Source organism: Kwoniella bestiolae, chromosome 7 (assembly GCF_000512585.2).
Source record: "Kwoniella bestiolae CBS 10118 chromosome 7, complete sequence".
Lineage (NCBI taxonomy): Eukaryota > Fungi > Basidiomycota > Tremellomycetes > Tremellales > Cryptococcaceae > Kwoniella > Kwoniella bestiolae.
Window position 1 is genome coordinate 1,214,689 of NC_089247.1, and position 22,047 is coordinate 1,236,735.

General features: G+C 47.4%; 6 protein-coding genes across 6 annotated transcripts; 2 read left to right on the forward strand and 4 right to left on the reverse strand.

Annotated features, from left to right (window-relative positions):
* Positions 1-135: 135 nt before the first annotated feature.
* On the forward strand, positions 136-3,224 carry I302_108376 (uncharacterized protein; the record flags this gene model as incomplete). The annotated part of the gene is made up of 4 exons (XM_019193850.1): positions 136-769; positions 818-2,064; positions 2,114-3,007; positions 3,066-3,224. The coding sequence occupies 4 exons, from the start codon at positions 136-138 to the stop codon at positions 3,222-3,224; spliced, it is 2,934 nt and encodes a 977-aa protein (XP_019043973.1).
* Positions 3,225-3,609: 385 nt separating this feature from the next.
* On the reverse strand, positions 3,610-7,262 carry I302_108377 (uncharacterized protein; the record flags this gene model as incomplete). Its single annotated transcript, XM_019193849.1, has 8 exons — positions 3,610-3,737; positions 3,811-3,957; positions 4,042-5,583; positions 5,653-6,127; positions 6,198-6,894; positions 6,952-7,022; positions 7,075-7,085; positions 7,151-7,262. 8 exons carry the CDS (start codon positions 7,260-7,262, stop codon positions 3,610-3,612), a joined length of 3,183 nt encoding a protein of 1,060 aa, XP_019043972.1.
* Positions 7,263-8,019: 757 nt separating this feature from the next.
* Positions 8,020-9,879, reverse strand: I302_108378 (uncharacterized protein; the record flags this gene model as incomplete). The annotated part of the gene is made up of 6 exons (XM_019193848.1): positions 8,020-8,804; positions 8,858-8,928; positions 8,992-9,401; positions 9,471-9,620; positions 9,687-9,756; positions 9,815-9,879. The coding sequence occupies 6 exons, from the start codon at positions 9,877-9,879 to the stop codon at positions 8,020-8,022; spliced, it is 1,551 nt and encodes a 516-aa protein (XP_019043971.1).
* An 845-nt stretch (positions 9,880-10,724) lies between these two features.
* Positions 10,725-13,582, reverse strand: I302_108379 (uncharacterized protein; the record flags this gene model as incomplete). The annotated part of the gene is made up of 10 exons (XM_019193847.1): positions 10,725-10,994; positions 11,099-11,608; positions 11,668-11,925; positions 11,993-12,115; positions 12,189-12,288; positions 12,347-12,491; positions 12,565-12,829; positions 12,921-13,002; positions 13,065-13,348; positions 13,463-13,582. The coding sequence occupies 10 exons, from the start codon at positions 13,580-13,582 to the stop codon at positions 10,725-10,727; spliced, it is 2,157 nt and encodes a 718-aa protein (XP_019043970.1).
* A 1,130-nt stretch (positions 13,583-14,712) lies between these two features.
* On the forward strand, positions 14,713-20,174 carry I302_108380 (uncharacterized protein; the record flags this gene model as incomplete). Its single annotated transcript, XM_065870663.1, has 7 exons — positions 14,713-15,090; positions 15,333-17,474; positions 17,571-19,088; positions 19,145-19,223; positions 19,274-19,507; positions 19,589-20,076; positions 20,148-20,174. The coding sequence occupies 7 exons, from the start codon at positions 14,713-14,715 to the stop codon at positions 20,172-20,174; spliced, it is 4,866 nt and encodes a 1,621-aa protein (XP_065726735.1).
* A 477-nt stretch (positions 20,175-20,651) lies between these two features.
* I302_108381 (uncharacterized protein) lies at positions 20,652-22,036 on the reverse strand (the record flags this gene model as incomplete). Its single annotated transcript, XM_019193845.1, has 5 exons — positions 20,652-21,107; positions 21,220-21,345; positions 21,422-21,500; positions 21,781-21,885; positions 21,966-22,036. 5 exons carry the CDS (start codon positions 22,034-22,036, stop codon positions 20,652-20,654), a joined length of 837 nt encoding a protein of 278 aa, XP_019043968.1.
* Positions 22,037-22,047: the final 11 nt, after the last annotated feature.

Consider the following 22,047-nt stretch of genomic DNA (forward strand, 5'->3'; position numbering starts at 1 on the left):
CAAACGACATAAACACACTTTCTCCACCCACTCCTCATCTTGACAACCACCTTCTTGAACATCATCACTACATACATTCCTCACAACACAATACATCATATATCATACACAGGTACACCATACATCGCTGATACCATGCTGTCAGTCTCTCCAAGGCAGCCGCCCGATAATCCCCTTTTCACCCTCACCGACACTCCTACAAACAATATCGATGTCACAGGAATAGAAGCCGATGATGAGGAGGATACTTCAGATGATGATAAAGGTGTCTTCTTAGGCAATCATCGACCGGATGAATTGCATCTCATCGCTAAATTATCAGCATCAACCCCATGCAGCTCCTCACCCGTGATCCGTCGAGTCAAGAAGAGGGATTCAAGGGAATTTATGAGGCGGAAGACCTTGCTTCTATCACCAATAACTAAACCGAAACCAATCACACGATCAGTCCTGACGGAACGACAGATAGAGCCTGATTATTATAACGATTCAGAGTCTTCAACATCGTCACCTTCCAAACATCCTCAATGTGCATGTTCAACGCCCATGAAATCTCATGATGCGTCAGATCTCACCCTCGATTTCGCTGGATTCAACCTCTCTTCCCCTCAACGATCTGCTAGTCCCTTACCTTCGCAAGAAGAATCAGCTGGAAGCGACAAAGAGAATATACCTGTGTCCGAACCAGGCTCCAACCAGGAGAAGGAACTAAGGGCAGAAGAAGTCATCGTAATAGGTCAAGAAGGTAGCTCGGAAGGATCAGAAGATGGTGAGTGATTGCATCATCCTGCGAATTCCTTGCTGACTCCCTTCATAGAAACGACCCAACTCGATATGGGTGGTTTACGGCTATCCGATTTCTCCGATCCAGAGACTGGCTTTGAGAACAGTCAATCGCTGGAACCTGCTCAATCCGACAATGACAGTGATACAAACCATCAACGTAGCCCAAGTCCTGTGCTAGATCTACTGCCAGATGGAGATACTTCATCCAACCTTGACTCACCCCTACCAATCGCTAGAGCTGGGCCCGTCGTCATCCCAGTACTCTCATCCCATCACTTCGCTCCTATTAGGGCCGAATCTGGATCCCCTTGTCGCACCTTTCCTCCCCCACCTCTCATACCCATCATGGAACCATTCGAGGACAAAATCCACTTGACTCAGAGCGATAGTCCAGCTAGTCTTGAGAGTGTCTCCGAACCGACACGGTTATCTCACATAACTTCCACCCCTTCTCAACCTGCTCCCTTGCCCCCTCCCGAATTGGTGGAAAGAGGCGCCCAATTACTAAGGGATTCGACCACCATAAAGCCTCTGACAAGCGCGAATCTTCCCAGCAAATCCGCTTCCCGTGCCCAAGCCATCCGTGGTCAGCTGAATACCGCTCTGTCAAACAGAATGAGGGCCTTGGGTCCACCTCAGCGATCAGTCTCCACATCGTCTGCAAATAGCTCCTCCTCGACAACCTCGAAGCTGTCCAGCTCTTCATCCTCCACTGCTAGAGCAGGAATGCCCCTTAAATCATCTAAGACTGCTGCAGCACCTACCAAATCGTCGAGTGTCTCGAAGAGTATTGCACCTGTGCAGAAGAAGCACACCGTGGTACCACTCGCTTCATCAACAACCAAGACACTCCCAACGACCAAAGCCGTTCCTCGTCCAGCGCTCGTAGCGAAACGAACGCTTCCGGCTATTTCGAAAACAATCAACAAATCTTCAGATCCGCTGAAAGCCTCGACGTCATCGTCCATCCCTCTCAAAAGACCTGCACCTGCGTCCTCCGTTGCCAGATCTACAAACGTAAACACCTCCGTTATCGCTTCCTCACTGCCAACGGCATCTCGATTTACTTCGGCTCCGTCTACTCGACCTACGCTTGGCCAGCCATCCCGAAATCTTCATTTCAACCCAAATCACCAGCCAATGCCATTACAGGCAGCTCCCGTTTTTTCTGTGGGTGTGGTCGGAGACACACAGGTTCTAGCAAGATCAGGTTTCCGCTCACCTGCTAAAGCGGGTCTCATGAAGAAATCACTGGTAGAAAAAGGCACTCCGAGAAAGGTGAGTATCCGTCAATCTCGGTATGTGCTTTCTTACTGACAAAGAACAGCTTGGTACGCCCATGCGTTTCGGTACACCTCGGATGGTCACCATGTCGACACCTTCCACCTTCTCTTCTGCACCAATCCATGATGTCTCTGCAGTTCCCGCACCAATCTCTGAAGGTCCACCCTCCACTGCTACTCGTCAAGCAACAGCCGAGATTACCTCGACCACCTCATCATCATCTGGTCCTTCAAGCCCACCTGAACCACCAAGGGGATCGAGCGCAGATCACGAAGAAGTGTCGGTACAATTGACTAAACCACCTTCTTCCCCTGCAAAATCACCATCACCCAAGAAAAAGAGACCTGTGGGCAGACCTCGAAAGATACAACAACCACAAGCTGTCGTCACCGTAGTACCCGCTGCTTCTAAAACCAAGCCCAAGTCTACTGCGACGAAGACTCCTGCCGCTGGACCTCCTCTCATGTCAGAGAAGGAGCTGAAGACAACGACTCACAGGAACACCATACGGAACCAAGTATATCACTGTGCAATTGATCGCCAGATCATTCGACAGAGTGGGCCAAGACCCCCAAGTCCAACTTCCAAGATCAGAACGACCGCTGAACGAAACGAAGAAGAGAAGAAACAAGCTAGAGAGGCTAGAGCCAAGAGGCGAAAAGGTCAAGAACATGAGGATGAGGAAGCCGAAAGACCTATCATTGAGAAGTTGGTTCAGCATAGACATCCAGGTGATGACAGTGATTTCGAAACTCCTCAAGCTCAGAGACCTATGAAGAAACATAAGTCTGGTGAGGAAAACAAGAAGACGAGAGCTGTGATTTTCGATAAAGGTTTGACGGTGATCAGAGATGACGGTTCGGCTCGACCTTCGTCGAAAGATAGTAAAGAAGGTTCAGAACATGTCACAGAGATGAAAAGTTGCTTAAAAGCTAAAGTGAGCAAAAGTCGTTCGACGTCGAAATGATCCTAGCTGACTAGCGCTTATCTTTCAGGTTGATCTTGACCACCATGGGAACTTGCATGAGGCTCATCGACCAATTGAGAATCTGAAGAGAACAAGAGTAGTAGTCAATGCAGTGTTCTACGACGGCGAGGAACCTGTCCCATTCTCTTATTCCCCTTCGAATGGAACCAGATCAAAGAAGAAATGATGATTGTCATGATAATGATAGTGATTTGTGTGCTCTGGAGCGGCAGGTGAGATATTCTATAATAGTCCAGATGTTATGTCTTTTGTTGTATATTGTCAAGGTGGTCTCATTATGAAGTAATGAGCTCTAGTATGAGAAATATCATGCATTTATGTCGTATCGTAATATGAGATAAGAATAGCTGAATTTTTATAAATGTCCCTTCGTCGTAACTTTCATGACCACTGCGGTACCAAATGCAAGAGACTAAAAATAAAGGAAGTAAACCCCTCGAGATCACAGCATCCTATGGTATGGTCGTGCTAAACTCATTGAGACCCTTTATCGTGACTGATCATCGCATCCTTGACCTTCTCTGCTTCTCAATCTGTTCACCCGGACAAGACTACGCTTCATAATCTTCACTGTAAATATCGATCTGACCTGACTTATCACCTCTTCTGATCTTTGACGGCGAGATATGTTTGGACACCAAGTTCCTTATCACCGTGTTGAGCGTCACTGGACCGCAGGCTACAGTACAAGGGATTTCAAAGTGTGTATGAGCTAAGTTTATCGCTGGACCACAAGTGGATGATCAACTCACTAGCAACAATCATATTACCCAAATTCAGATCGATCTCCTCTTTCAACATGTCCGACAACTTTGGTTTCCCCTTTATCGTCAATTCCGTCAAAATATCCATCGCGACATAATCCGATTCGTCGATCCACAGCCCTCCGTCCTTCTTGCCTTCCGTATACGACTTCCTCTTATCTTGGTTACCATGACCATATCCCGCGGTCGGATTGTCATATGGGTTTTGAGTGATATCACCCCCATAATCTGGATCCTCCAACAAGACCATCGATTGGGTTCTTGAAGTTCTAGATAATAAATCTCGGACCGACTCTCCAGCGACAGAGGCATTATCGTCGAAATTCATGATTGATGGACTGGGCGATGGACCCATCGAGTACTGTCCCCCACCTGGTCCACTGAAGGGATTATACTGGTTATAAGTTGAATCCGCCAGTGATCTGAAGGATTGTCTTCGGTCATAGTTCGATCCACTAGTACTGGATAACATCATAGGAGCAGACTGGGGTTGGGGATACTGATGAGGTTGAGGTGCATACAGATTGCTCTGTCCACTTTGATACCCCCCTTCGTCGTACCCCGATGGTCTTCGAGGTGCATACGGATCATCATATGACGAGGTCGACAGTCGCTGGGGGGATTGCTGGTAATCTTGATAAACACCATACGAGCTATTCTGTCGAGGTAGAGGTTGATCGTACGATGATTGTGCTTGATGTTGAGATTGTCGATTTGGTGGATACAGGGGTGATCCACCAGGTGGACCCGTATTACCTCTTGTATTCGTCTTGGCAGCTTTTCTTATTTTCGCTCTCTTGATTTTACCTTGTTTCTGTAGAGTCTCAGATAAGACATTCTCAGCAGGATCATTCACATCTTCTTCATCTTCATAATTCGTCAAGTCGATTATATCCGCATAATTGGAGGACAAGTGGCTATCAACTGTTTCGTCGTAGTCCGTCTGAGGATCGTGATCGGTATCGACACTCAGCTGACTAGTGATCGAATCGGCGGACCCTCTCCTCTGATGAGCTGGACCTCCTACAAAACCTGGTCGGGGAGGTGCGAACTCATCGCCACTCTTCTGAGGCCTAAAACTTGGTCGGTGCGACTTCGTAACGAATATACTGATTTCCAACTGTGCTGTTGAAACCAGATTCTGACATCTTCTCAATTGACTCGCCACCCAAGCTATCTCCGCAAATTCTCTGACCACCCAACAGAATCTAACTCTTCGTGTCTTTCCAATACCGTTGTTGATCTTTCGACAGACATGGTCGCAGACTGCAGCACCGAAACTGACACCCGATCCACCGCATATGATCAATACTGTAGAGTAGTTATCCCATTTGACTCGACTGGAAGATCCCATTGGTCCGTCGACCCAAGCTTTGATGAAGATGGGTGGGACTTGCAGGGCCGATTTGGTCTCGGTAGGATTCATCGATTGGAGGGATATTCGCTTATCTTTGACATCGTTGACTCCGACGGCTGCCAGGGACCGAGCGCGGACCAGGTCGAAGAGCCGTCTTGTCAGACCTTTTCTAGCTTTGACCAGGAGTACGATCTCATTGGGATCATTGTTGGTTATGGTGAATGGGTGGGATTGGAATTTGGACAATTCAGGTAGATAAAGCAGTACACTCTGACCGGCCGCCCATTTGAATGGTCTAGAGACGTTGATGGTCAATCGGATTGTACGAGACGGTAAAAGTTGAGCTTGAGCATATCCTATGGGTATAGGAACAGGAACCAACGACGGCAAGCCAGGTCCAGGTCCTGGCGAAGGTTGTCTCATACTTGCCAATGAGCTGCTACGGGGTATAGTCATATCCCCTCTGGAACCACTTCGAGGTATGGGCATCATGCTGGTCGTAGATTCAGTACGTTGATGTTGAGGTTGATCATATCTTGATTCGTAAGATCCAAGAGGCTGAAGCGATCCTTCATCGTAATATCCCTGATTTGCAGATCTACCAAAATCGTTGGATTCGTACTCGTTCTCTTGTTGAAATTGAGGCGGCCTTGGAAGTGTTTTATCGGTGTATGTATATGGCGCATCGTAATCGCTGCTCCTCTTGATTTCTTGCATCCCGTAGCTCTGCGTGGCATCTTTGTATGGTCTTCCAGCGACGACATCGAGATTTCCCCTTTTCTTCTTCCCGAACATTCCGTTGATTTTGGCTAATCTCAAGAAGCGGTACGCTCGCTCCAAGCCCCATAATGCTAATGCTCCTGCCATCCAGAACCATAACACGGGATGATGGATTGCTGAGCAAACGATAGTAAGGAGGACAAAGCCCACATGGGCGAAGTAGAAGAACTGGGAGGATGGGATAAACAACATCAGCAGAAAGTATCAAGTAAATTCATGGAAAGACGAGTTGACTCACCTCATACGAATTCTTCCTCAAGGGTTTCAAGCTCAACACCATAACCGCCGTCATGGCAGCATAAGCCACGCATCCAAAGATGAACCGATAACTATTCCAAATCAAGAACCAGACTGCCCTTCCCTTCTGCTGATCTTGGAATAGCTGAACCGTCCACAAGACCACATGGACAGTAGTGAAACCCCATACGATCCAGGCTGCCGCTCGATGGAATAACGCCAATTTGTCGGAATAGAGATGGGTGAATCCTCTCATAGCGAAGATCGCTATGGGCGGAGCTTTCAATGCGAGGAGCACCACCAATGGCATGAGGGCAAAAGCCATGAACCCGAATCTTGATCCGGTAGTCCACCAAGCCTTGTTTATCGTATACCCTATGGAAGCTCTCTTCCTGAACGAGTCGGCGAAATTCAGTGTCGATGAGTTGGGGTTGATGTAATCCGCTCCTATCAACGCTAAAACCACTGCTACGGCCGTCATAATTCCTATTGAGATGATCGCACCATTACTTGGTAGTGCCATTCCTCTTGCTCCTCCTGCGCTCTTCCTCCCTACTGGTTTCCTCCTCATCCCCCATTTCTTGAACCCAGCTGCTAATGACCCGCCTGATAATCTCAGGTGATGCGATAGGGCGTATATCCCTGCTAGAGCGATGAAGACGAACCATAGAAGATAAGCATACCGATAGGATGGCCAGCTGGATAGTAAAAACATCTCATCAGCTATATCTTGGATCATGTCATGAAATACTTACCTCATCATATGAGCTTGGAGGTATGCCGTCGCATAGGCAGCATCGGAAGAAGCAGTGACGGTTGGATTGACCTATGAATTGCATCAATACAAACACATATTGGGCTGATATTTCGACACTCACTGGGAGAGCACCTATATGACGCACGATCAGCTGATGTTCTCCTCCAGACATAGAGGGACAGAGAAGGACAACTCACTAGTGATTGAACCGGTCACTTCCGGAGCCTGGGCATACGAAGTAACATACTTGAAAGGCGGCACGTATGTCCCCTGAGCCACGTCCGCCGACAATGCACCAGTGACTGTCATCTTGATTCCTAGTACTAGTCCTACCTACCTAGATACTCGAGTGTGATATGGGCCGGCCAACAGGCCAGCTTATAACAGGTAGATTCCGACTCTCTTGGCTGTGTTCTAAAAGGGGAATTGATGATCGGAATCCGTCTGTGCGCGACGTCAAAGCTGGATCTAGAATGTACGATGCAATGCAGGATGATCCAAGTGATGTGATAGAGAGGTAGATGGTTACAGCGATTGTACAGTATATGAACGTATGATCAAGATGTAGGTCGTAAAATGCATAGCAAATAGAAAAGAGCATATGAGCGTTCAACATTTTTCATCTGGTGTGCTGTGTGCTGTATGCTGTATGCTGTATGCTGTATGCTGTATGCTGTATGCTGTATGCCGGCAACTACGGATCACATGTGCAGGGTGTCACTCTGCGGGGAGACGAGACGCGTAGTAGTGAAAATATGTCACAGTATGATGGAATGACCTCATACACAAAGCCAATCATTTGCCATCCATCTCATCCAATAATACATACAATCACCGTTCCCTCCCTTCCCTTCCTTACGTGTATGCGTTATGAAAATAATATGATTATACGGTATATAATGATAAAACAAATTAGCAATGTCAAGTAGTAGATGATACACTAAATATATACCACGGTCAAGCACAAGCATGGATATATGATACAGAAAAAAAGAGAAGAGGAGAATAACTCAAATCGAAATGAATACACAGCAGCCCAGCACAGCAAATATCGTAGTAGAACCCCCTATATGAATTGAGGTTCATCTTTCTCCTCAAACGGACTTCTCAGTCCCAGTCCCCCTCCCGAAGATGCAAAGTCAGGCAATAACATCTGTTGGCTAGTTATTGCCGGTCCTCTAATCCCGCCACCAAGCTCTAATTTATTCTTACTCTGCTTCAGCTTCTTGATCTTTCTAGGCTGTTGTCGTTTAGAGACCGATTCATCCTCACTATCACTCCATCCATTCGAAGAGGCTCTAGCTGGTGCAGGTTCATCCGAGATAGGCAGAGGTAATGCTAATTGGGATCGATCGGTAGTTGAGGGTTTAGGATTTTGCAAGAATGCTTTTTGTACGGCGTGAGGTTGAGAGTATAGCGTAGATGAGGATGAATGAGATCGTGTCAGTTTTGTTGAACCAGTAATCGAAGAGGAAGGCTTCAGTAGTGGTAATGGTTGAGAGATCATCGATATAGGCGAAGTGACCATCTCAGACGAAGTAGGGCTTATGATGGGATTATCGGTATCGTGACAATCAGACGAAGGAAGTTGATCGTCAGATGCGGGAGGAGATTCAGCTTCTGCGCGTAAATCTTCAGCTGTGAAACTTCTCCCTCGTTGTAAGAGACTGGTAGGTCTCGAGGGCCTGGCAGATAAGTTTCGCAGAGATGGTTTACGTCGTAATGGTTGAGATTTAGGCGAGGGACCGGTCGGCGAGGCAGGTGTCAGGGTGATGGCTGCAATGGGAGGAGCGGGCGGGACTGAGGGTCCAGGTGGATAGAGAGGTGAGTCTGCGATGAGACCTGAGCCGACTATGGGACATGTCAGCTGATAGCACAAATGAAGGAGCTGCGTGCCAGCTCACCTGACGTCGATCTAGTTAAAGACAGGAGCAGCGGCTCTTGCTTCGCGCTATTCTGCAACGAAGTCGACAGTCTACATGGAGACGACTCGTGAGCTAACATACCCAATGGTAGAAGGAGGTCCATAAAAACTCACCTGATAGCCCTTCCAACATTCTCGGATTTCTTCTCCTCACCCTCCCCATCATTCTGATTCAGAAAATCCATACTATCCACCCTCCTCAACCCCGGTCTGTGTCCACTATGATTAACTCTCTCCTCCCTTGTCAACTTCTTCTTCTCTTCAATATTATCAAACCCAAATGCTGATTTACTCTCGTTCAACGCTATCTCAAACAACTTCTTGTGCGTCGCATCCCACGAATGACTCCATTTCTTCTCTGGTTCTGGACTTGACGAAGAGGGTTCTACAGGACTGGAAGATGAGCAGGAATGTCTGAACGCGTAATTGAGGACTTGATTTGTCAGTTCGTCGAGGACCTTGGGAGGTGGGAGTTCACCGGGTGGATAGGACGTTGAGATTGGTCGGAAGGGGTGGATGAGGGTCTAATCGTACCAAGCGAAATTATCAGTCTGTGACATGGAAGCTCGATCAGTGGAAGGCGGACGACTTACAGACTGTATCACGTCGATCTCCTCTTCCGTCCATTCAGGTTCCACGAATCTCTCGTCTTCCTCATCCCGACTTCGTTTTGATCCTACACCCACTGAGCTCGCCTCGTCCAGGTTCATACTCTCGCAAGACACCAGAGGGGCACTAAAGTACTGTAAGGAATATACACGATCAGCAATCCTGCTCGGGAAGCTCAACGAGCAGAATTAGATGCTCACCCCATTCGATTCGTACGGTAGTGGCGTATGAGGTCCAGGCGTAGAAGGAGCTGAATCGTCCGAGTCCGTGCTGTATACAGTGGGATCAGCACCAGGTCTTCGATCGCATTCCGGTGGATGTGACTTACCGTGTCATCGCTATCCTCGGTGGTAGCGCGAGGTGCATAGAGGGTCTCATCTTGGTCATTGGCATGATGGCGAGATTGCGAGATGAGGAGAGGAATGAACAAGAGATTATAGTTGTGTTCAAGCAAGTTTTGAGGTGCTGTCAATAGTCTGCAGTCCTGAGGCAGTGATTGAATGACGATGACCCAAGTGTAAGAGCGATGTGTATATGTACACGAGTTGTGTTGTAGGTATCTGAAACTTGAGTGAAAGGTGTAGAAGTGAGACGCGAAGAAACGGATGGATGGTCTTGATCCTGTCGCCCCTCCGATAGTCCGAGACGGGGACTGGATCGTAGAGTCGTAGTGACAGCTCAATAGAAATGCTTGAGAGAGAGAGAGAGAGTCGAGTCTTTTAATGTTTATGGTACTGTCCGTAAGATGCTTATGTCAGTGGCTGATATTAGGGAATGACAAGCTAAGTAAGACGAGAAGAAAAGTAACAACGAGCGAACGCTTGGACCCATCTTGGTGAAAAATCAAATCTTGGTGACCTACAGAGAAAAGTCAACGAGACGCGTTTTAGAATCACGTCCACCTCATCCTTCAGCGGACACACGGACACACGGACATCACAAAGTGACGTAATTCAGAGACATTCGAGAGACGCGTCCATCCCATTCCTGCAATTCCTGCAATTCCTACATTCCTCTCCTTTTAGATGTCTCGGCATGACTTGCGCCGAGACACACCACTGAGGAGAAGGGAGAGAAACATTGCTTTTACGAAATATCTAGAAGAGAGGACTGAACAGACGTGAAACTTGATACCTCTGCATGCAATTGTGCTGCTAGTTCGGTCGCAGAGAATGAGAATCACTCGTAACAATCATTACATCGTCACATCATTAAATCACCGCCCACACAAAATCTACCTATCTATACCTCCCACCCACCCCCGCACCAGCAACATCAACACCCCCTCCCAGTCCCACCTGACTATCCCTAGACGCCACAAGACTCTGGATATTCTTCTGTAATTCCACCCACTCATTATCCCTCGGTTGAATCAATTTCTCAGATATATCATATATGTATAAATTACCGTTGGACGAACCCAACCCCACTTTCCTGGATGATGGGGATTTATCGAATGACAGTTTGTTGAGTGCTTCGGAAGATACTTTCGTAGATACTATTGGAACCTATGAATTGCAGATCATCAATCAGCTATTCATTCTCCCTCACCCCTGACCACTTTCAAGGATATTGGTCGAGATGATTTGAATATGTCAGGTTCTAAACCCACCTCCACATCCTGGTTCAAATTCCACAAATCAAACTTCCCATTCCCATCGACCGTACCGAACATCGCCGGATGATTGGGATGCCACTTCACATCAAACACATAATCATCAGCTTCCTCAAAGGAATGTAATGCCCCTATCCCCACTCCACTATCTCCCTTGAACGTTTTATTTGAGCTCGAGTTGGCATTTGAGGATGAAGAGGAAGCTTTGGTCCTCCATAATTTGACAGTCCAATCGACCGAAGAAGATAGGAACAGATCTGAAAAATCGATCGCGCCAGTACTGGGATGGAAATCTATTCCTGTTATCGGTGCGGCATGTCCACGATAGACATCATCGGTGTTTAATCCTGCCTTTGAGGATGCTCGATCATATCGGTTCGCTTGGTAGATTGATCCTTCCTCTGTACCAACCCAGAATGTCGAGGTTTCGTTATCTGGGAAGTCGAGACATGTTATGGATACTTCGTCGGTTTTATTATGTGATGGGACGGTGAGTGGGAGTGTTTCCTACAAGTGTTTGACGATTATGCGTAATGACCCTAGTCTTGACGGAGACATTCACTCACCTGAGGCTGAGCCAACATATCGCTCAACCAACTACACACCAACCCATCGGTACTTGTCGATATCAGGTTATTGGCATTTTGAGTACCGACCATCTTCATCCCGTATATCGGATATGTATGACCATTAGAAGATAAAGGTGTTTTCAGTACAGGTAGATGCTTGGCTCTTGTATCCCATAGGAGCACTTGACCAGAGTATGAACCACCGAATATAAGAGTAGGATGATATGGTGAGAAAGTGACAGAGAGGACATCGGACTAAATTACGAAATGTCAGCTTTACCCTACCTGAACCTGAGGTGCGAGATCGTCTGAGCACACTGACAGGAGAATGGAATACAAATTCTGGTCGTTCTAGTAAATGCAGATTCCATACTGCCACTATACCATCAGGATCATTGACGGCAGTTGGGTTTTTGTTATACGATGCCGCGACCAGTTCTGGAAACTATGCAAGCAGACACAAAGAAAACGAAGTCGGCTTGAGAGTTGTATGATTTCGAAGGCGCCAGCGAGCTTACTTTAGGCGACCAATCCAAATCCGTCACTGATCTACCTTTCGTCCATCGTTCGTCTGAGAATGCACAGAATAACTTCACTTTTTGTCCTTCCGACTCGTCACTATGTGTTATGATGAGTTACTCTGTGTTCTGCGAAATTCGCGGACCCGGACACTCACAAAGCACCATCTATACCGATCGTGTAATCCCTAATATAATCATATCCATCACTCAAAGCTCTCTGCACTATCTTCGTAGACTCCTCTATGAAAGCGCTAAAATCCGGTGCAGCAAATATAGCCTGCCTCTGTTCGTCAGATAGGGCTATACCACAGATGCCAGCGATCAACATACACCACTCGGTCTGGGTGAGTCTGATGAAAGTGTATGGACTAACCATTGACTTTCATCTCTTCTCCCTTCTCTTTCAATTCTTTCAATTCCTTCTCTAAAGCTTTCCTCTCTTCTTCCAACTCCTCTAATATCCTCTTTCTCATCTCCTCCTCCGTCTCTCTACCACTCTCTCCATCCGCTCTCCTCCGTCTCCGTCGGGTCACGCCGTGCTCATCTTCTGACTCTGCGTCTGATTCTAGGTCGGACGTTGAGGTAGATATCGTGACGGATGTTTGGATGGCTTTGGAGTATGTCACTGGTTTCACCACCTATACATGACGAACATTCAACGTGTCAGCCCACCTCTAAGCACAAAGTATGTAAAATGGAATGATCGTTAAGAGGTCGGGTCTTACTCACCTTCGATGGTAGTTCATACAACTCCTGCTGCATATCCACCAAATCTACAGAAACAGCTTGAAAAGGTGAACCCATTATATCCCTGATGAAAAGATTGTAAGCTTTCTCGCGATAACAGTGTTGCTCACTTATGTCTCAGCTCACCTGTCGACCATCACTTGACCTGGTGTTACAGCCCCCGTTACACTGCCCAGCCCCATCCCACTAGCTCTACCTATACTTCCCTCATTACTCAATCTACTGGCTCTTCCCCCAGGTGTACCAGGTAGACTCTCTTCGGGATTCGCTCTCGTCACTCTGCCAATGGGGCTAGTATGAGAAGAAGTCGATACGTAGGATGATTGTCGTCCTGCTGCTATTGGTGTGGATGGTCTTGCGAGTAGGGAGTCGACTAGGTCGTTTACGTCTTTCCGGGAGGACGTCAGGGGCTATGTTGATTACTCTTGTTAGTAAGACACTGACTGTGTTCGGTCGAGTTATTTATCTTCTAGGAGAGAGTCTATTGTCCATATGAGCTTATCAAGAGATACACCCAAACCCACCTCGACAGTCCCCGACGAACCAGCCTGAGCCAACTGAGCTTTCCTCTCTTCCCTTGCTCTCCTCAGTTCAGCTACTCTGGCTCGTTTCTCTTCGAGCTCTCTCTTCATGCGCTCTGACATGGTGGATTGTGCTTCCTTGCTGCCAGGTAGGGTCAATGTATGTCGTGTGAGTTTGAAAGAGCAGTCACGATATCAATTGCTACCAATCTCTTGTGCTGTAAGTATGTACAGTAGGTATTCATGAACAAATATCGAAATATCGAATGTTGAATATCAACGACAGGCGGGAAACGCGTCCGAGCTCAGAGCCCTCTCACGTGGTTGGGAGAACGGTGTCACGTGATATAACATGTAGCTTATAGTTGCCAAGGTAGATCTTTTCAAGATGCATTACAATTCTTCATCAGTCTGTAACAGATCTGCATAAACTTGATATCAACAGAGAAGCAAGTCCCACTCAAGAAAATGTCGGAACTCATATACCTAAATATGGGGTTGGTCATGCTGACTACGAGGGATGATATTGGGTTACTACTACACTACCTTCGGACTCGGTTCTCCGCATGCATGGGCGGGAGCACCTTACGTAAACTCTTGGCACAGCATCTTACGTTGGTCCAGTATAATAATATCAAGATAAAACCGCGTAACATAAGGAGTACTCTGCTCATCTCGGGTTGGATTTGATTTGATTTGATTTTTCAGCATTTCTCATACATAGACATCAGAGGTGTCATGATGAGCTGTATCAATGGATCCAATGGTATCGAGGCGTGCATGATGGTCTGCGATGCATGTTAAGCGTGATCATGAAAATAGTCCAGACTGTGGTGCCACGACTGATTTTTGGGTGAACTGTGAACCGGATGAATTGATGCGAGTGTAGAGTGTCCATCGGTTCAGACCTTGTGTTACAACTATCACTCTTATTCCGCATTGACCATATATACTCTTGGACCATCTATATAGCCAAACAAATTTATCATCAACATACAGCTCCACCACTTGATCATTTGTATAGCATATACAGCATATACAGCCCAGAACATCTTGGATCATCTTGCTCACTGTCACCTAACAGACCAACCTGCATGACCCACGTTCAACCCTCCCTACAACCTTCACAGCCGTACGAGCACAGGTGAATGGGATCGTGTTTGTGTTTGTGAAGCGGTGACTTCTAGTTTTCAAGGTGAGCAAAACCAGACAGACACTCCAACACTTCACACTAACACGCATAGATAGTCACCATGAGCTCTCAACCTCCCGACCCAGGTCCGTCCTCACCACGTTATAGGCAGGCTTCACAAGGCGGACAAGGATATTCAGATTTCAGTCTACGGCCTGCCTATACATCATGGACCACTCAACAAAACTCATCCCCTTACAACTCTTACTCCGCCATGCCTCCGTCACTCTCTCCAGCTCATACGCTGCAGAATCCTCCTTCTAGAGAACGTCTGACCAGCTCAACATCAAACTCTTCTCTCACCTCTACGCTCCGGGGGAGAAGAGCACCTGCGCCTGCAGCGTTGGATCTGAGTCCAAGGAGAGGAGATGATAGGTATGCTGGACTAGGGATGGGACATGGACCTTCAGCTGAAAGTCGGAGAGTCGTCACTGAACCTGTGAGTCTGACCAACCTGGAATTATAGCTAATTCCGCAGGTCCGCCGAACATCCCGACCGCTTCCTCATCCTCCAACCCAAACTCCTCTTGCTCCTTCTGCCTACACAACCCCCATCATCCCTCAAGCTCCTGCATCAAGACAGTCAACGTTGACAGTAGATGATAATGATGCCCGCATCTCGTGAGTTCTTCAAATGGTAAACAAAGCTAATGAAATAGGATCGACTCGTACTATCTCAAGCCCTCTTCACCCCTTGCAACAGCAAGTCCCGAACAACCTGATCCCTCCAACATCGACCGTAAAGCACTCATCGGCGTAGGGGAACTCGCTACTCCTCGTTGGGGAGCTTCAACCCAGCACCAACACCTTCGTACGCCCAGTATGCCCTTCAACTTGGGTAGTACACCACCACCACCTCAACCTACAGTGGATACGTGGATGCAAGGTCAGGAAGGTGTAGGATTAGGATTTGATGACAACGGGAAAGCCAGACCTCATTCCATGTCACAAACCCAGACTCCACCTCGGCTACCTAGCAAATCACCAGCAAGAGATAGGTCCAAAGAATCAGCTACTGCACCTCCCTCGACCAAGAAAGAAGATCCAATGTTCTCTCTCAATACTTTGTCCGACTTCAGCTTCGACACCTCGATGGAAGCAGCTCTGGCAGCTTCATTGTCTATGCCTGAAAGTAAACCTTCTGCTACTGCCGTACCGGAACCAGTCCACGCCATGGTACCGGAATCACCAGTTCGAAGTGTCTACCAGATGCCAATCCCAGATTCACCCCTTTCACCGAATAGCGCCAGAGCTAGAATATACGCCAGAAGACAAGAAAGAGAACGTGCAGCTGCTATCGCTGCAGCGAATGCCACAACTTCTAGTGGCTATCCATCGCAACCACCTACTTCGGCTGATTCTCAGACTTTCGGTAATCGTGCAAACTTGCCTCAACCACCTACATCGGCCGATTCTCAGACGTTCGCTCATCGGACCTCGAGGGATAGCAGAAAGACTCCACCCAACCAGACTAGACACAGCTCTCATGATATTCTCAAACAATTCGCACCTAAAGATTTCTCACATCTACCCCCAAGTCCTTCTTCCGCCTCGATCAACCAAATTCTCAAAGGCTCAGGTTCAGTCAATAACTTCGGTTCATCCAGTACACCCCCTTCCAGCGCTTCGGGCACTACTTCGTACTTTGGGCAGAAATCAATTCAGAGGTCTGACTCTCAACGATTACGATCTGCAACATCAAACCCCAAGATGGATGCCCATACTGCAGAGGCGATGAGAAAGTTGGACGGTATTTCCACTACCCCTGGAAAATCGAAACCTAAAGTGAAAACTCCGGTAGCTTCAAGACCTGGTACGCCACCTAGCAGTAAACACAAGAAGATGCCTTCGAGACTTAGTAATGGAAGTTTGAAGGATTCTGAATCTCCATTAAACAACTGGATTGATATTGGGGAGGAACTACCGGCAGTCCCTATACCGAGAGCAAAACCTGCCAAGCGAGAATCATCATCTTCAGCTAGCTTTATCGGTACGCCAACGTCCCGGGATTCGCATTCACTTCCTACGACTTCGACCACACCTTCCTTAAGCGATGTCCCACCTACCAAAGCTAGACGTGCAAGTGGTGGAAGCGATGTGTCGACACCTAGTATCACAGTGGGCGAGTCATCGGATCAAGATCGTGATATCTCTGTCCCACCTGTACCGCCCTTACCCAAGAGCTATATCTCGATGCGACAGGGTATGAACAATGTTGCCAGTTTTGTGCCGATGAGAGAAGAACCTTCTACCTCACCACTTCTCTCTCCTCCAGCCCAACAACAGCCTCCTACCTATTCTCCCCCTGAAGTTACGACTTCGCCGGTGTTACCCCCTCCCAAGATGAATAAGAAATGGTCTTTCTCCTCGGCTCTCAACCTTAAAGCAAGCTCATCACCCGCAGTATCCAATGAAGATCTCCCTAGAAGCCCCCAAACTCCTTGGTCAGAAATCCATCAAAGTGAATTACCTTCTCCTGGTTTGCATAGACTTGAATCGGACGAAGCGCAGTACTTGGCAACCACCAAACCTGCTTCTAAACGGCTCACACCGTCATCAATCCCCTTCTTCCGGCGCACTTCCTCAACTTCTACCCATTCCAAAATCACACCACCCGAAACACCCAAACAAGCGGAAATCAAGCCTGCACCTGGATCGCAATCGAGGAAATCTGTGCTCGGTATGCACTTACCATCGATGCTTAGGGGAAGTACGTCCAAGCGAGGTATTTCACAGCAGTTCCCCGCTCCTGCTAAAGTGGAAGTCAAACCTGAACAGCCGCAAGCCCAGAGTACTGGATGGACAGGTAGGCGTAGAGGCAAGGTGAGTTAAACATGTGAATGTAATTGAGCTGACCTTCAGACTTTATCGATTTCTGGAGACTCTGCGAAACCTTTCGTACCCGCTGAGCTACTCAAGCACAAGTCTTCAGTTGAAAGCTCGTTAGATAGTCGATCATCAGCAGCATCCAATCGAAGCGAATCTACAATCAATGGTCAACAAGATAGAAGGCTACCAGCCATCGTCGGATCACCTGCGCGACCTGCAGATATGCGACCTTCTGATTCTTCTCGAAATCTACCTTCCATCACTCCCACGAAGATACCTCGAATCGCCAATCGTCCCGGTGTAGGATCTCCTTCTACTTCCATGCCTCCTCCCGCTATGCCTTCCTTGCGAGGCAAAACTGTCAGCTCGAGTATGGCAGATCTCAGCCGTCCTCCAATTAGCGAATTTGGTGTAGTTGAAGGGATGACTACTCCTAGACAAACTACCTCTAGCGCGCATAGAGCTCATCTGTTAGCACCGATGTCTGCTAGACAGGAACCCAGAAGAACCACTTCCCACAACCGACCTTCCGACCCACCCATCAGAAGGGATATTGTGCCTCCGTCAAGAAGACAGCTGCCTCAACCTCCTCCACCCACTTCTTCTGTGACTGCTGCTACAGTCTCTTCGAGTGCTAAACGTACTTCCCGAGAATTCAGGATCACCCGTCGAGACTCAAAGGATACCCTTCAAAGCCAGAGTGGCGGTTCCTCTGGTCGAACATCACCTATCAAACCTTCCAAATCGCTTCATTCGAAATTATCGATACCCAGCACATCAAGAATGTCTTCGTCTTCGTCAGTCGGTGCTCCTGGTACGAGTTTCCGAAAGACTTCGTTGGTTGCTGAATCACCCACGATGAGTCCGGTAGATGATGAAGAGTCGTTAGCAGATGCAGAGATGGCTGCGTACATCAAGCGACGTAAACAACGCGCAGCAGCAGGGAAGAAGGACGATCTATCGGATGTCAACGAGTTCCCTGAAGATACCTTGGCGGCTGAACCGATGTCCCAACGAGCTTTCATCACTCGGTTCCTACATGATATGAGCGATTTCGAGAGGAAGGAAGTATTAGATTTCGACAAGATATACTACACACCTTTACCCAAGAAGATCACTAGACCTCCCGCGCCCGGTGGGACGATCTATAACCATGGGTATGATGATGAGCGTGGCGATTACCTTGTTGTCGAGGGCGATCATCTATGTTATCGATATGAGGTGGTAGGGATATTGGGTAAAGGGAGTTTCGGACAGGTCGTCCAATGTAGGGATCACAAGACTGGGCAGTCGGTCGCTGTCAAGATTATACGAAACAAGAAACGATTCCATGCTCAGGCTCTGGTGGAGGTGAAGATCCTCCAGCAACTGGTGGAATGGGATCCGGAGGATAAACATTATATGGTCCGAATGACGGATAGTTTCTCCTTCAGAGGTCATCTGTGTATCATCACTGAGCTGCTCAGTATCAATCTCTATGAATTGATCAAAGCGAATCAGTTTGCTGGATTCACGACGGTGTTGATTAGACGGTTTACGTCTCAGATGTTGGCGTCGTTGCAGTTGATGAGGTCTCATCGGATTGTCCATTGCGATCTGAAACCTGAGGTGAGTCATCCATCCTAAACAAAGGAATAGTGTGATGCTGATGGGTGACTCTATAGAATATCCTACTCTGTCATCCTGCTAAGAGCGGTATAAAGGTTATCGACTTTGGAAGCAGTTGTCTTGAAACTGAGAAAGGTATGTCTGCCAAATGACTTGGGAACGTACTAAGCTGACGATTTGTGCAGTCTACACATACATCCAATCTCGGTTCTACCGAAGTCCCGAAGTTATCTTGGGGATGAATTACGCCATGGCCATTGATATGTGGTCTTTGGGATGTATACTGGCGGAGTTGTATACTGGAGTACCCATCTTCCCTGGGGAGAACGAACATGAGCAGTTGGCATGTATAATGGAGGTGTTGGGTGTGCCTGATAGGTATTTGGTGGAAAAGGCTTCGAGGAGGAAAATGTTCTTTGGTATGTCCAATTCACCCCTGCATCCTCTTCTCGTATGAGGCAACCTCAATTACTGATTATATTGATGTATATGTACGACAGACGCAACCGGAGCACCACGACCATTCGTCAATGCCAAAGGCCGACGTCGACGACCCGGAACAAAATCCCTCGCATCAGTCTTGAAATGCGATGACGAGCTATTCGTAGATTTCATAGCGAAGTGCTTGACCTGGGACCCGGATAAACGACTGAAGCCTCAACCAGCTATGAGGCATCCTTGGATCCTGGCCGGTAGGAAGAGGTATATTCCCAGTAGATCAGAGGAGAAACGACAAAGTACCATTACCAGTACCACTGGTACGAATTTATCTAATGGTTTCACCGGATCGTTATCGATGAAACTCTCTGGTAATAATGGTACGAGCACGGGTGGATCGAGTTCGAAGTCGAAGTTGTTAATTTCGCCACCTACGCCTCTGATGGCTAGGAATAGTTCAGCGCAGGTGCCGCAATCCCTACCGCGGGTCGGTGGGGGCGGTGCGACGGCGGGGTCGAGGTCGAGTCATCAGACTAGGAATTCGTTTACTGTGAGTCGCTCTTGGAGTATGACCTTGGGGAGGAGAGATATACTGATCTTTGGTTGTTGGATGTGGATTAGACTGCATCGAAAATTAGTATTGGGTGATGGGATTGGACGAGCAATTAGAGGATGTGAAGGAACGAAGAGTGGATAGTTGGAGGAATATGTCTATTTTTCATCCCCAAAAATCAAGATCATGTGTTACGATATGAGCTTATTCTGTTTCATGTATTTTTTGTGCATATACAAACGTTAATGACTAATATTCAACACTTCACTTTACACTTGTCAATTGTATATAGGTTTTCAATCTCTTTCTAGGTACTCATGCATATATGACATTGATGATTTGGAGGGGTTCAGTGGGTATTTGGCTTGATGGCTGATTCGTTGCGTTTGGTGCAAATCTAACAGTTTTGTGGTGCGTCTATGGATTGTTGTCGGAGAGATGATGTTGCTGCTGCTCATACCTCGAACCAGATGGAAACGATGTCGGGTCTATCAGATACATCTCTACATATATATAGGTGTATACACTATAGCTACACTACTCTACCGATACAAACCAATTGAAACCAACACCTAATCAAGCGGATCCATCACCGGATCACCTCCAGCTCCAGCTCCAGCTCTCCTCGTCCTCCTTCTCGTCCCCGTCGTATCTCCCGTAGCACTTGCACTTGCACCAGCTCCAGTGGAATTATCATTCAACGGCCCCTTCTCACCCTCGTCCTTCCCCATCCTTCTCGTAACTTTCACTCTCCCCGTCAATCTCTCCCGCTCCCTCTCCTCGTCCACCGCGGTTTTGGACGAACTGCCAAACCACGAGGTGGAGAATCGTGATGATTTGGGTTTGGGAATGAACTCGTTGCCCTCTGGCATGAGGAGGATGTGGTATCGTCTTTGGGCACGTGCGTCCTCTAGGAGCCACTTTTCGAGGAGGGCGAGATTACGCAGGTTGGACTTGAAGAGGTTGTCTAGGAAGTCACCTAGGAGGGGGACTAGGCCTACGATCACGTCTAGGAGGACGTTGAGGATCTGTGTTTGAGGGGGATGTCAGCTTCATGGGAAAGTGGAGAAATATAGTGCGGTTATGATAGTAATTTGGTTGGAATTATGAGGAGTAGTTGAGATGGCATTTTAGACTCACCATATATCCTAGGATACTACGTGGAACTCCAAAGATGAAACATAACCAGACTTGGTATAATTGTAACACCCCTGATAACAAGTCACCATAGATAGGTACGAGCGAGATGATGTCGTCTAGACCTGCCTACTCGATAAGTACAATCAGCTCAGACTTCAATTGAAATCCCGGATGTGTAGCTGATGATGTTACGATTACTCACTCGGAATGGTAGACCCAGGTCAGCCAAGACGGGCGCAGCGTCCAGCCAGAACGCTACGGTTCGAATATGGTTGTATAACCTATTTCCATCGTTTAGACATGAGTCAGCACATCTGATACACCAGAAGTTGACACAGACTGAAAACAGGAAAGAGTGTAATGTGATCAGGGTAATTCTAGAGACTGATTGTTTCTCCTTTGACCGGAATGGTCAAGTCAGAGTCTAATTAAGTAACATCATTTCGGGTGGATGGTGTGTATGATAACAGCGCCATGTAGAGCGAAGGGGAAGAAGATGGAGAGTGTAGGTGACGTTGAAGGACAGACAATTATATTGATCTTGTGATGAGATGTACTAACCTCTGAGCATGTTTATCGTTCCTTGGTCCTAAGAGACCATATCCAGGTGGGATATAGGTGGCTTCGAATGCACCGAACCTCAAGGGTGTCTTCTCTCTTTGAGCTCTATAAGCAGAAGAAAGCGAATATCAACATGTTATCCTCCATGATAAGAAAGGACAGCAAAAAAAGAAAAAGAGGCGCACTGACGATCCCTAGCTGCATTTGGTCTATAGGAAGAGAGTATTGGCCATATCGAGGATATGATTGATGCCATTGTTGGATGAT